The sequence below is a fragment of the Propithecus coquereli genome, unplaced genomic scaffold (genome assembly GCF_000956105.1).
Source record: "Propithecus coquereli isolate 6110/MARCELLA unplaced genomic scaffold, Pcoq_1.0 Scaffold246, whole genome shotgun sequence".
NCBI classification, from domain to species: Eukaryota; Metazoa; Chordata; class Mammalia; order Primates; family Indriidae; genus Propithecus; species Propithecus coquereli.
Genome location: NW_012148019.1, coordinates 1658512 through 1674327, shown reverse-complemented (window position 1 = coordinate 1674327; position 15816 = coordinate 1658512). Strand labels below are relative to the sequence as shown.

Sequence of the window (15816 nt, the reverse complement as noted above, 5' to 3'; positions counted from 1 at the left end):
TCTTGCTCAGGCTGGTCTCGAACTCCTGAGCTCAAACAATCCGCCCGCCTCGGCCTCCCAGAGTGCTAGGATTACAGGCGTGAGCCACCGCGCCCGGCTGTCATTCTTAATTTTTTTCCTCTCTCAAGTGTCCCTCCCAGCACGAATGTTCAACAAATTCTTTCCATTCCAATTCTCAATATCTCTTAAATCTTTCTATTCCCTGTCCCTGCTTCTTTCCTTCCTTTCTTTTTTTAGAGACAGAGTCTCGCTCTGTCCCCCAGGCTAGAGTGCACTGGCACAATCACAGTTCACTGCAGTCTCGAACTCCTGACCTCCAGTGATCCTCCTCCCTCGGCCTCACAGAGTGCTAGGATTACAGGTGTCAGCTGCTGCCCCCGGCATATGTATTTTAATTTATTTAAACATTTTTTTTGAGATAGGATCCATATGCATCTTCAGACTACCAAAGGAGTCTATGATACAAAAAAAGTTGAGTCCAAACCTAGAATGTTCTTTCCCACTGTTTCTACCTGGGGGACTGCTATTATCCCTTTAAGACTTGGTTAAAATATCACCTTCACCAATGAACTATTACCGTGGCCCTAACTGCTAGGCTACCTCCCCAGCCCTCGACAGTCCACAGGCCCTTTGTACATGTCTGGTTCCCCTGCCAGACAAAGTTCCTTGAAGGCAGAAAGGTCGTTCCATTCTGTGTATTTAGCACTTGGCTCAGGGCCTGTCACACAGAAGTGAAATAAAGTTTTGTTGGATAAATGAATATAAAAGTGTATCAGCAGATGAAAGATTCTAGAGTCTTAAAACCTGGGTTTGAATCCTGGCTAACAATTAGTAGCTTTGTGACTCTGGGAAAGCCATTTAACCCTTCTAACCCTCCTTTCTCAGGAGTGAAACGTGGTAACATGCCCGTGCTCAGTGTACGCTACTGCTCAGAGGATCTCACAGAACAACAGCGTGAAAGGGCTTTGTCCAGTCGCAAGGGCTACACAGAATGCAGCCATTATTATACTGACTTATCTAGTAATAGTAACACATAAAAAAAGTGTCGAGAATGAAAAAGCCACACACTGAGAGAAAATATTTGCAAAAGACACACCTGATAAAGGACTGATATCCAAAATATACAAAGAACTCTTAAAACTCAACAAGAAAACGAAACTAATCTAAAAATGGGCCAAAGACTTTATCTAATAACTCATCAAAAAAGATACACAGGTGGCAAATGAGCATATGAGAATATGCTCTGCTTCATATGACATCAGGGAAATGCAAATTAATACAATGAGACACCACTGTACACCTATGAGAATGGCCAAAAGCCAGAATATGACACCATGAAATGCTGACGAGGATGAGGAGAGAAACTCTCATTCACTGCTGGTGGGGATACAAACTGGTACAGTCGTTTTGGAAGACAGTTTGCCAGCTTCTTATAAAACCAAGCATATTCCCGCCATACAATCCAGCGATCACACGCCTATGTCTCCACAAAAACCTGCACATAGATGTTTACTGCAGCTTTGTTCACACCAAAACTTGGCAGCAACCAAGATCCCTTTAATAGGTGGATATAATGTGGCCATACCTATCAAAATTTAATATGTACGTGCCCTTTGACCTAGCACTTCCACTTTCAGAAATATTTGCTCACATGTGAAGTAATATACATACAGGTTGCTGTGAGCTAGCCTGATGCCACGGCACTCTAGCCCGGGCAACAAAAGTAAGACTCTGTCTCAAAAAAAAAAAAAAAAAAAAAAAGATTTCCTCAATTCTAAAGAGACAGGAGAAAGTTGCCAAGAAAGCACACGTATATGAAAAAACAACCAAGCCAATGATACACAAACAAACAATAACCAATTTGGGCCTAATTATGAGTTTGAGAGTTAGATGTAAGACCAAGCAGAAGGAAATAAAGTTATCAACTATTTTCACTATCAGTAAACGACGTCACTTTCTACTTCACAGACAGAGTGAGCCTCGGGGAAACTTGCAATTTCCTGCCATCTACCTCTAGATCCATTTTCGTGAGTAACCTGAGAACAGGTTATCTGATTTGCTTTTATATTTCCTTGAGTTCTTCAATTCCTAAAAGTTACAAACCAGGTTGCTCAATGATACGCTATTTAACTTATTAACTATTCCCCTACTTAAATGTCCTCTATAATCTTCTTACCTACAGTTAGGAAGGTGCTCAACAGTTGCTCCGTGGCAACGGGCTTGATCTCCGTTCGCAGATTAACAAATCTGCCAACCACCAACGGGGCTCGGCGGAAACCCAGAATCCTGGTTTGGAAAGTTCAAGAACAGAAGAGAAAAATCTTTGGGGATGCATTTTAAATAACAGTCTCAAAAATTATGGTTAAACATGGTAATGTGTAAAACAGGTTTTGTAGCTAGGTAGGTAAATCTCATTTTTTAAAGGAACATATATTTAGGAGTTTAACGTCAAGATGCATGTAATTTAATGTACACTCCAGCAAAAAGGATAAGGCAAATCTGGCAAAATCTAGGGAGTGGGTATATGGGTTCATTATACTATTCTCTCTACTTTCGTTAGAAATTTTTCATAAGAAAAATTAAAAATAAATTTTAAAGCATTAGGAAAAAAACTGGGCCTAAACTCATACAGGGGTTCAAAGCTTCGGATAAAATAGCACATTGACAAAAAACTATGCAGATTAATCTAAAAGGATAAACCCACAGGACAACTCATATATAGTCATATATGAAGATCTAATAAATCAAAAAGTACTACATTATAGGTAAAAACACTCGTTTTTTTAAAAATGAAATTTCCTGGCTAAAAAATACACACTTACTGAAGCAAAGGTGGAGGGGCAGAATTTGGAACACACAGAAAATTTATAATGAAGAAAATAAAGATCACCCATAACTCCCCAACCCGGAAGTAACTACAGATACAGACATTTTGGCCTATAAGCATTTTTTTCCTTTACATGTATATATAAACACATACAGTTATGTAAAAACATACAATTGAGATTATACTGTACGCGCTTCTATCTGCTTTTTACTCAATGCTGTGTACTGAACTTTTCCCCACATCATTCAAAAGCCTTTAAAAATGGTTATGTAATAAATAATCCATTGTTTAGAGCTGCTGATTCTGTCCTAAACCCAATCTTAGAAAAAGCCACAAAAGCAAGATCAACTGATTTGTCAAAATAACACAAAAATCAAGAGAACTCCCTGAGGCCAGGGAAGGTGGTTAAATCTGAATATAATGGAGAAACAGCAACCCAAAGCAGAAAAGTACCAGAAGCCATGAAGGTTAGGAAGTATTTTTTCTCCCCCTTGACCACTGGCAGGTCAAAGGACATCAGCCGGGTTAGCACCGAGTGGCAATACCACAGTGGCACTGGAGCCTGGCGAGGGCAGCCACTTAACAAAAGAGGTCGGGGGACTGGTCAGAGAATATCTTTCAGATTTTGGGGTAAGGAAGGATTTTTGAATATAAGACCTCCAAAGCACAAGTCATCAACTGAAACATTATATTTAATTAACATCAAAAGTGACAATTTCTGTACAAAGAATATTTCACTCTAAGTTTAAAAATAACGAACAGCAGCGTCCTGCTGTGAAAAGACAAACTTTGCCAGTAAATACATAATAACAATGAGATACCACTTTACAGATATATTAACAAAAATTAGTGTGTTGGATAATACAAAATGTTGGTATTGAAATGGGGATCTTCATGCCCTGCTGGTATCCAACAAATAGGAAACAGAAAGGGGGCTGTGGATGGAGAAACTAGGCAAACAAACAAGGTCTTGGAAAGCCTGATCCTAGTGTGCCGCTGAGTGAAGAGTAGGATTTATCCAACTCTGCCACTAGGTCTTAAAAGAGGCAACGACAATTCACGGTATGGTAAACATTTATTTAACCTTTTCCATATGAATAGATGTTTAGGTTGCAGACCAGTTGTTCATTACTGAAAATGCTATAGCTAACATAGTTGTACATGTACCTTTGAATTCTTGATTATTTCTTTAGGGCTGTGGTCCCCAACCCTGGAGGCCATGGACCTGTGCTGTCCAAGGCCTGCCAGGAACCAACGGCGGTTGGTGAGTGAGCTAGCGAAGCCCCACCTGCACTCGCAGCCACTCCCCGTTGCTCACATCACCGCCCGAGCCCTGCTCCCCGCCACGAGAGTGTGAACCCCACTGCAAATTGTGCATGCGAGGGGTCCAGGTTGCGTGCTCCCCGTGAGATTCCAGCGCCTGATGATTTGAGGTGGAGCTGAGGCCGCGATGCCCCCACCGCCCGGTCCACCTTCCACAAAACCGATTCTTAGTGTCAAAAAGGTTGGGAACCACTGCACTAGGGTACTTTCTAGAAATATCTTAGGTATGTGCCTAAAAGGCAGTTATTTGTTCAAAGGCAGTTATTTGTTCAACATTAATTAAGGTTTTTGAGACATAATGCCAGATTTCTTAACAGAAAGATTGAACCAATGAACAATGCCATAAGTAGCATATGAATCTCAATGTCTTTCTGCCAATAAAGTATTATCTTTTTCTTAATCTTTGCCATTTTCATCAGGTAAAAATTATACCATTGTTTCATCTGAATTCTAAAAAATTTCTGGTGAGAATGAACTCTCCCAATATTTGTTAGCAATTGAGAATTCCTATTCAGTTAACTACTTGTGTTCTCAACCCATTTTCTACCAGAGTTTTGGCATACATACAGATTTGTATAAACACTTATATTAAGGCTATTAATACTTAGATTACATTAGATTCAAATATTTTCTCCAAGTTTGCTTTTAAATTTTTATGCTGTTTCTTGACATGTAACTTAGTTTTTTTTTATTTAGTTAAGTCTACTGAACTTTTTCTTTGTGATTTTTTAAATTATTGCTTTTATGCTTACAAAATCCTAATTCACCTTAATTTTTTTCTGGTTTCCTTAGAGATTCATCTTTTAAACAAATATTGTGAATAATTTCTTTGAAACTCTGTCAATATGCCCTGATAAAAGAGCTGGTCAGAAGAGCATTTAGGATACCAGCTAAGTTCAACTACAAGATTCCTGACAAGCAACCTATTGAAAAAAATATGAATTTTCCTGGTTAACTTATAAACCTAGAATTCATAACTATTTTTCTTTTGGAATTATTCTGGTTTTTGAAGCTGTGCATATTTTGCATAAAGGACAATAAAACGCATTATATAATCCATGCTATATGCGTCCAGCATACGGGGACCAGTTAGTATCACAAACAAAACAACACAACAGGACCGCCAGGCCCAATTAATGGCCAATTTGATTCAGGGATTTGAGTTCAAACTTTATTTACCAAGAATATCTTCACTCATGATAATGAGAGTGTGCCAGGAATAAAATGACTTAAAAAATCCTAGAGTTAAAATATTTACTCTGGTATTCCTGGTGCCATCCAAATTATGAGGGACTCATATAAATTTAATGGAACTAGTTAATCAGCTATATACAATAGGTTACAAGTCAGTTATTAGTACTGCATCCTTTAGAAAGAGCCCACGAGTCCTCTTCAGGAGAGATTTTTAGAAGGAAACAAAATTAACATAACTATTGGGATTGCACATACCTGTCCAAATGAAAGGCTGCTACCTCTGCATTGTGTCTGTCGTAGCCGGCATATGGTTCCCCTTCCACCACGTGGTCTCGGCTGTATCTGCAAAGAGAGCAGGAAGCACAGATGCAGACAAGAATTACATCAGCACCAGAGACCTCAGCACAAGAAGTAGAACGCGAACTTTAGCAAGCCCGATTCTGCTCTGTGGACACCTTCTCTGTCAGCCCTGAGAACTGTGGGTTAGCTAGATGGAGTGAAGATGAGGTGGATGAGGAAACTGGAATTCTCTATCTGCCCCAGAAACTATTCTAAGAATAAACATGGAAGCTGTTATTTTTACCCCTCAAAGGGCTTTCAATGCAGTTTAAGTACAAGTATAAGGTAGTTTTCTGGAAGGCAGGGACCTTTCTTATCACCAGCACATTAAGTAAATAGTTGGAGCTTAATAAAAGTCTACTAACATGTTTATTCAACTGAAGAAATGAAAGAAAAAATGTAGTTAAAACTTTCGTTTACTAGAATGGCTATGGTATGGCTTACAAGAGAAGTTTACATTTCTTCGGGGAAATCAATCTGATATGCCTCAGATTTTGTGAATGAGAAGGCAAAGGTGTTTTTGAAAAAAGTTGTTTGAATCATTTTATTCTCTCTTTTTAAGTTTATGATAATGTAGTAGAAGAAATCCTGGACTGGTGGTGAGAGGTCGGTGTGGCTCTGTCATCACCTGACTGAGTAACCTTAAGCAAAACCCTTCTCTGCTCTGGGTCTCAGATTCCTTACCTACAGTATTAGGGGCTGGACTAGGAGGTAATTTCCAAGGTTCCTTTCACCTCGAACTGCATTATGATGATTTTATATCATATGCACAACATAACAAAGGATAATGAAAACTGGCGTATTTCTTTCTACTAATCATTTAAAAAGACATTATACAATTTAAACCTGCTAATAGGGGAGAAAAAATACTTAATTTAGCTATGATGTCTACTCTATTGGTCACCTGAATTTCCTGAATCAAAAGGAATCTATTAGGTTTTACGAGGGAACTGTGAAATAGAAATAAATTGAGACTGAAGCAAAGAAGAGCAGTTCTACTAAGGACAGTTGGATCCCCAATGCTGAAACAGCGATGGGGAAGTAGAAAACAGTAGTATAAAAGGCAGTGACCTTCAACTTAAATGACCTTAGAATATAAAGTTAAATCATCTCTACAAAACATATCTTCAAAGCGAAGTGATGAAGCATGTGTCAGAAGACAGCCATGCATCACCACCTGGTTAGACACCAGTTTCTCCTTAGCGTGGTCTATATACCCAATCCTTTGTTCCCAGAGCAAAGGATTATTTAGGCTACCTAGGTTTATACTGGCTACTTCTAAATTAAAAGTCAATTTTTAAATACCACTATGGCAAAAGCTGGCAGGACTCAAGCACTTTTCTGTCTACTACAGGTGCAGGCTGTCCATAAAGCTGGGGGAAAGGCCTTGGATACTTTATTTTTCAGTACTTCAGGGGAGCCATGGGAAGACAGACGGTGAAATGCACTGTATCCCTTTCGGTGAACATTAAAGAGCTCTCCAATACATCTAAAGCCTACTTGGCTTTAAATGTAAAACCCTAGAGGGAATCCAAGAACTTTGGGAATGGGCTGGAGAAGAAGAGAGGGAAGGAAAAGAGAAGGGAATAATAGTGAAAACAAAAGGGCTGCACTGGAATCAGAAGGTCTGAATGCCTAGCTCATGTGTTGGCTACGCGACACACCAAAGTCAGAATTCCGGATCTCATTTTCCCAACCTGTAAAATGAATAGTTGGACTAGCTGATCTCCACGGTCCCTTCCAGCACTTTCTAAGATCACTCACTCACTTCCACCCAATCACAGGCCCCTGCCTTCTTGTTCCTTTTCTACCACAACTACAGTTTTTACTTGTGAAAATCAATTTACTTCCAGAATGGATAAAGCTACATTGAAAAAAAAATCACTTTTATAGTGTAAGGCAAAATGTATAAATGAAAGTGTCACTGTATTCCTATGCATGTCATCTACCTATACTGTACGTATTTTCTAAGAGTAAAACAAAGATAACCAGGCTCCAGAAATGCTGAAACCACAGTGGCTATTAAGGAAAGGTGCATGTCCTGACTTAGCAGGAAGAACTTAGATCTTCCTCTCAGCAGAGAGTGATCCATCTTAAGTCACTGACAGAGCAGCAAAATTCATTCGGTAACTGCCAATAAATCACTCCTATCCTTTTGGTGAAGGACATCAGAGTCTCACCAAGGACATTAATTTGCACTTACATCAGGATTAAATAGCTCCTGAGGCCCTGGGGGTCAGAACAGCATTTTGCTGGGTGTTAAGGGACTAGAGTCAATTTCTACAAGCTCTTCAACCTACACCCACTCTCCCCAGCCTGTGACAGTGCCCAGTGTAAAGCAGCATAGGTCAGTGTGTGCAGTGACTAAGAGAGTTAACACCTATGGCAGGGACCAAGAATCCCTGCTGCGTGGGGGAGGAGAGTGCCCTGGAGCAGGGAGTGGACGTGGACTGTGGAGGAGACGGCTGGGGAGTCTGACAGGAGCGAAGAGCAAAGGGAGGAGAGGGCTGGGTAGAAAGTGGAGGACCAGCCTGTGAGGGGCTTGACCATTAGGCTGTGGAGGCTGGGTTGTCTGCTGGGCAAAAGGAAGCCCCTGGTATCTTAAAGCTGGGGAGCACAGCGGTAATATGGGTCTTCTGAGGGAAGAACTGAAGTGGTTTTCAGGATGGTCTGGGAGAGGAAGGTAACAGGAAGGTTGCAGCGGTAGGAAGAGAGATGAGATGAAGCAAGCAGTGACTAAGGTTTATGTATTATCTGTTGCTACCTCCCCCACCCATCAGTGTGGCTTCTGCCCCCTCTGCTTATACCGTGTTGAACACTCCAGGCCTATCTGCAAAGCACTTGGTCCAACACTGTGCACTACCAGGAGTGTCTGCCATCTAACACTTCCTGCTGTCCCATCTCCCCCTCAATTTTCCAGTGCACAAGTGGTGGGTGTGGAGAGGATCTCCTCTTGTTTAAACACTGAATGTGTGTAACTCTTCTCTTTCTATACCAATTTAATTTTTGTTTTTAGTTTGCCTTTCTCCATCACTCTGCTTATACTCTAATTTCTCACACTACAAACTATGAAGTCAAGAATCATACTTCAAAACTAAATTAGTGATTTTTTTTTAAGAGTCAGGGTCTCAGTCTGTCAGCCAGGCTGGAGTGCAGTGGTGCAATCATAGCTCACTGCAGCCTCAAACTCCTGGGATCAAGCGATCCTCCTGCCTCAGCCTCCCAAGCAGCTGGGACTACAGGCACGCACCACAACACCCAGCTTAAATTAGTAATTTTGGATGATGAAATACTCCACACCATCACACTGAAGGAAGGCTAACAAACTCAGAGAATTACATGTATATGGCAGAACACAAGCTGCCTACAACTCTGACTGATCTGGGTTCAAATGCCAGCCCCACTGATTAATGTGAGGTGATCTTGTCAAATTAGTTACTTGACAGTTAACTGCCCACAAAGGTTAAACTTGATTATAAGGGTTAAAGGCATTAACAGACACAAAAGTATTTAGTATAATGTCTGGCAAATGGCGTGCATTCAATGGGAATTAGATCTCAAGGCCCACATAACCATACTTTTTCCGTATTACCAGCTAATCAGATTTTTCTATTCTCCAAAAGTCTGCCGTATATTTTAACTTTCCTAATTTCCACATCATGAATACATCATCATCAATACTTCCCAGTTCCAGATAAACACAGATCCTTTCCATTTCTGGGATCCACTCATTTTCTGGCTGCCTTTTATCTACTGACAGTTGGGCGATAAAGGGAGCTGAATTTTGTACATCTTTTCCCCGTGTTTCTTCTCCCACTCCAGAAAGAAATCCAAAGGTATAATTCTCTCAAAAGCTCCACTGAGAAATGAAAAAAAATGTTTAGTGCACAAACTAAAATGGCCCAGCTCTTTGCTTAAAGCAGATGAAAGAAACCATAAGACCTACTAAAATGATACACGAAGCAACAGGAACTCTCACTCACTCCTGGTGGGGATGCAAAATAGTAAAGTCAATTTGGAAGACAATTTGGTAGTTTCTTACAAAACTAAACATACCCTTACCACGCAATCCAGCAATTATTCTTCTGATATCAATCTAAATGAGCTGAAATTTATGTCTGCACAAAAACCCGCACAGGGGTGTTTATAGCAGCTTTATTCACAAGTGCCAAAACTTAGAAGCAACCAAGATGTCCTTCAGTGAGTGAGTGCATAAACAAACCACGGTACATCCAGACAATGGAACATTATTCAGGGATAAAAAGAAATGAACTATCAAGCCACAAAAAGATACGTAGAGGCCAGGGGTGGTGGCTCACACCTGTAATCCTAGCACTCTGGTGGGGAGGACTGCTTGAGCTCAGGAGTTTGAGACCAGCCAGAGCGAGACTGTGTCGCTACTAAAAATGGAAAAATTAGCTGGGCACAGTGGTGCGCACCTGTAGTCGTCCCAGCTACTTAGGAGGCTGAACAGAAGGATCACTTGAGCCCAGGAGTTTGAGGTTGCTGTGAGCTAAGATGACACCACTGCACTGCAGCTGGGGCAACAGAGCAAGACTTTGTCTCAAAAAAAAAAAAAAAAAAGTTCAATGTTATACTGAACTAAAACATGTTCTTGTAAATTTCCCCTGCTCAAAGAATCACAGTAACTTAAGTGCTAGAAAAGACTGCAGAGATCTTCTAGTCTACCCCTCTCATTTTACTGAAGAGACTACCAGAAGGAGATGAACTCTCACATAAAGCCCAACTAACTAGCACACACCACTTCCAAGATGAAGACTTACCGCTTAGGTTTGAAGACAACTTTCTGTCCTCCTTCAAGAATCAGTAAGGCTTTCAGCTGTGTCCCTTTATAACCTACGTCAGCTTTAATGATTTTCTTGGTGGCCATGGCATGCATGATTGCCCCCAGCTCTGGTGTCTCTTCAGGGTACACTTCCCGGGGAACCACCCACTGGGCTGCAATCTCCCAGGGAGACTGCAAGGTGTGGTCCAGCTTGGGTGCCAGCTCCACCCGTAAGCCAGTCATCATTCGGTGAAAAGCCCTCTGGTCCTCCCGGTTAGCAGCTGATGTATCTAAGTTGTCAATCAGGAAAACTTTGGTGAAGATAAAGATGACAAGGAGAATTGCTAACAGCACAACTCGCTGCTTTAGCTTCATGTTGACCTCTTTTCCTTCTCCCCGACCCACTCTTTCGCTCACTTATCAAGGAGAGCAAGGTGGTGATGGTTAGCAAGGAGATTCCATGATTATACACACTGGTCCATTTCTTCACTGAAGTGCCTTCCACGATTCCTGCAAGCCCAAGTACAAAGCAAAATTCGATCAGAAATTCCATCCTTCTACCACAAAATCTTTTGCATGCCTCTGATATATTAGTTACCCTTTTAGGCTTGCTAATCAGAAGCTTGAGAAGGTCTAATGATTTAAAATTAACTAGTCTGGGAAAGGACTTAATAAGTAAGAACTGTTTTAATTGGGATGCTGAGCCATTTGGCTGGCTATACATGGCTAATAACCAAAACAATGAGGAAAAAACACAACAAAAGCAAACCATTAAGATATGCACAATTCCTTAACTTTCATTTTTACCTTTCCAAATTCCTAAAGAACTTTTGAATATCCTAAACCACAAGTATTTGGTAACTTTCCAGTTCTTATCTTATCCAAATATAAATTTTATGACACCTTGTAAGACAGGAACTCCTAAAAATGCCAAACAGCACAGAAGAGAATAACTCTTTCTCTGAATCCAAATACCCAGCAATCCTGGACATGTCATACCTGCTGCTCACATATTTAAATACAACACCCAGACACGTATTTTCACTTAATCAGTTCCCTACTGATTATTTTTCAAAATTAAAAATCCCTGTAAACTATGGATAATCAAATCTGGATAAATTAAGTAAAGGAAAAACATGTCCCTATATCATCTAACTATTAGTAGACTATGACCAGAAAACTAATGAAACCTGGCACTACAGCAACAGTACTAAGCCTGGAATGGTCAGGCACATAACAAGGATATTCATACAACAGACATGAAGAAGTGCTGGTTCCAGGGTGGGGCTGACCACACTCTGGGCAATTCTCAAGCTAAAAGATTCCAAATACAAGATTTTTGCGAGGGTGTTAAGAACACACAATCCAATCTCATTTGCACGCTGAGAGGCTGCTACCTACTCTGTAAGGCCATTTAAAAACACGCACAGGCTTGCTCTGCCATGTGCCTACAGGTGGCACAGCACTGAGGTAAGACAAGAGGATAACAGAGGGCTGCTTCACTCTCCAATTCATTTACCAACTCAAACCATTCATCCAAGAAATGAAACCAATACAAATGATAGGGCAAATGATTTAGGCTGAGACACTCACACCCAAACTTGATACCGCTCCCCTAATAACAGCTGGAAACAGATTCAAAAGCAGTCCACTAGAGCAACCGTGTATTCAAAGGGCAACACCTTGTGGTGAGCCAGCTAACTGGAGTTTTATTCTCTATGATTAACCACTCCTTTCCTGTTCATTTTCATGAAGGAAGCAGAAAGTGAGAGTTAAATTCAAATTCTAATTACCCCCAGCCACCTGTTTTGTTTCATCATCTGGAAGGGAGTAGATAACACAATCAACTGAAACGAAGGCAATTCAAGTGCATCTAAAATGTAATTGTGATGGTATCGAGACTGGTGTGGAACTCAGTGAAACCGGTTCCCCTTGACTACTGATTAACAGCAGTGCCAGGAGAGCAGATTTCAGAGATTTTTGCTAGTTCTACAAGACCTAAACCATGCAACTTTTTCAATTATTTGTTCAGCAGTACACATCTCAAGAGGCAGTGACAAAGGCAACATGGAAATCCAGCTGTATCAGCAATCGCTTCCTCAGCACCTCCGATGCAACTAGCTACAGACGCACTACAATTCTAGCACAAAGGGGTCAACTTAACAGGCTTTCACTTTCTACAACACAGTCTTCAGGACTAAAGTCCGGTTAACCCACAAACTTCTAATGGTGTTGCTCATTCATTTAGAATAAAGAAAATCCTTCCTCATGGTTTATAAACATATCATATCCAAACATTTAGCATAAAAGCTAGGGCTGTGGTTTTTTGCTTCTGTTTTTAATCATCAATGCAACAGAACATTCTAGCAGCTCCAAAATTCAGTTAAGACAAACAGTCCAATTTCTTCGCAATCCACGTTTGTGTGCTTTTAACGTTTCGAAATCTCATTATCTTTTGAATAGGCCTGAGAAGAACACATTCATCAATTCAGGCCTGCAAACAATTCACCCACTCGGCTAGGACAGAAATTCATGTTAAGGGAATTAAAGGGTTCAACTGTTACATTATTTCACTATTTACCTCCGTAAACTCTAAGTCAGGGCAGGTTAAAAGAACAGGTTGAACAAGTTTTCACGTTTGCGATTAGTCACCATGTCCTCGAAGAACAAGTAGGACACGCCTTACATTTCCACAGCCACCAACTTACTTCAGTGCTCATCACCTTCTGCTGGACCACAGGAAGAACTGACACCTGGGCTTCCAGGTTCTCCAAGCCTGCCTGGATAATACAGCCAAAATCATTTTTCTAATTACTCAACCACCTTTGATTCTACAAATTCCTTGGCAAGGCATTAAAGCTCTACCTTAAATGGCTTCAAGCTAGGCATCACTCTTGTTGTTCCTCTTCCAATCTTCAACCAAAACGGACCAACTGAACTTGTTCTGGTCCTCCCCTTGTTGCCCCTGTCATTCTCCACACAGGAACTCCTTCAAAATTCCTCTCTTACCCTTTCTTCTTATCTCCTCCTGTTTAAAGTCTAATTCTTCTTTCAAGGCCCATCTTCAAGGCCATTTTTGGTCCCTCCTTTCCACTAGTACCCAACTACATTCTGCCTTGTATAATATAATAAGTTCTTATTTCCCTTTCAGAATCTTGGCCCCTTAGAATGATCCCCTTCACTCCTTTACGTTTGAGAGAGGAGAGGGTACCCAAGACAGGGCTTCCATATCATATTATCTTCCTTTCTTATTTGAGACAAGCAGCATACTATACTTTGCAAACTGGATTTTTACAAAGATTCCCCCATTTGAGATATTAAGGAAATAAAGGCAAGTTTGCAGGGTATATTCCAACTATTCATGAAAACCTCACTAGCATTCCCAGAGGAGTATGCCTGCACTACTTTATACCCTCAGCTCCTCCTATAAATGCTTCAAAAGTGTAACGATGTCCAGTTATAGTATGGTCATTTATTTTAATGTTTCTGTTATATAGAACAGAAACTACCTCAAAGGACAAATAGACTCAAGGCAGTAACACAACTCAAAAAATGGTAACTATAAAAAAGTCAATGCAAACAGTGTATTTGTAAATAGTTTGCACACTAACAGCTGGCATAAACTGCCAGACTGGCGTTCTGGAAGGTAGACCTTTGTAAGGAATTCTCCTACTTTGAATCCTGGTTTCACTCTGCTCCATCAGCTACGTGGGGCTTGCTATGGAGATTCATTTACATTCATTCTTCACACGTACACCCCACCCTACTTATTTGATAAATATATTATAAGGACAAACTTATGACTATAAAGTTGTTTCGGGAGAAGAGATACAGATTCCACAGAAAAAAGTGAAGTATTAGTGTAAAGTCCTCTGTTCAAAAATCTGGCTGATGTCTGAGGAACATATACAGAAAAGCATGTTGGTGCAGAAGTCCATAAATCATCTGGCAAAATCCAATGTATGTGACTGCTGAAGATCATGAGAACACATGGCCTCAACACTACCTTACTGGGGGTCCTACGAGCCACGAGTGAGGTTCCAGGCTCATGACCTGCAGTGTGCCCTTGAACCTCCCCGACTGACAACTTCACACTAGTACTTCTGAGGTGATTTAGAGAAGAAATCCCAACCTTTGCTCACAGCAACTAAAAGTGAGAGTTTCAGTAAAAGTAAGCGTAAGTTTCACTTTTTGTGTTTCTAATTCAATGGCCAAATCAGGTTCTTAGTATATAAGTGGAATATAACAGGCCTTGTGAATGTAAGGACCACAAGGAAAATTTTTGATACGAATATTTCATGTAGAGGACTAGTAACAAAAGAAATTTAAGGCAAAGGAAGTGGAATGTATTAAATAACTAGTACAGAATTATACCTATGCACTCAATCGCCCTGTCCTTGATCCTGAGTAGGCATTAAAAGGACCCTTTTACAAAATTCTTCTTTGGTAATTGTTGGTTTCAGCAAAACTCAGAGGGTTTGGTGCGTGTAAGTAGAGGGAAGATTTGAATTTAATTAAGTTTTTTGTTGACTGTCTACAAAGATAGACACCACCAATTCCTGCCATCAAGAGGTGGAGTCTGTTTTTCCTCCCCTGAATCTGGGCTGGCTTTGTGACTTGCTTTGACCAACACAACACTGCGGAAAGACTGGGTGCCGGTTCTGGGACTAGGCCTTCAGAGACCTGGCAGCTTCCACTTTCACTCTTTTGGGATCCAGCCACCACGTAAAGCAGCTCAGGCCAGACTACCAAATGACAAGTGATCTATATGGGGAGAGAGGCCCAGCCAGCCCCCAGCTATTCTGGGCACCGCAGCCAAAGCACCAGACAGGAGTGATGCTAAATGAGGGCCCGGCTGAAGGCAGCCACATGTGTGACCCCAGCCTACACCACTTGGGCAGTAACATGTGAGACCAGCTGGCATACATAATTGTAAGAAATAACAAATCGTTGCCTGAAGCCACTATATTTTTGGGTACTTAGTAAAACCCAACATTTTCACATCTATTCTACCCCTATTAACTCTTTGGGGGATATTAAAAATATCAGGAGAGGACATAGGAAAATAAGTCATGTGACTAAAAGCAATCCTCTCGAGGAGGGAAACAATAAATTAAGTGTAAATAAAGATTGGATTTATAAATTGTTAGGTCATATTTATAAATGATTATTAAAAATCCACTTGCATACTTTATAGCCCTTCTTAGACACACGCTGTGTAGAGCAATCAAGGCTAATCCCATACATTCAGGCAACTACGCATACCCAGTCTATAAAGCCTAACCTTTATACTTTAACCAAAGCATAAACAACAGCAAAAATCGCATGCTTTTTTTTTTTTTTTTTT

General features: G+C 40.6%; 1 protein-coding gene across 1 annotated transcript in view; it reads right to left on the bottom strand.

The window, feature by feature from the left end:
- The window catches only part of FAM20B (family with sequence similarity 20, member B), a 57395-nt gene that overhangs the window by 24783 nt on the left and 16796 nt on the right, over window positions 1-15816 (bottom strand). The window contains exons 2-4 of the mRNA XM_012646541.1: window positions 10468-10979; window positions 5600-5686; window positions 2177-2286 (exon numbers count right to left, since the gene is read on the bottom strand). Coding sequence (XP_012501995.1) covers window positions 2177-2286; window positions 5600-5686; window positions 10468-10844 — 574 coding nt within the window. The 5' untranslated portion in view covers window positions 10845-10979. The remainder of the gene's footprint in view (window positions 1-2176; window positions 2287-5599; window positions 5687-10467; window positions 10980-15816) is intronic.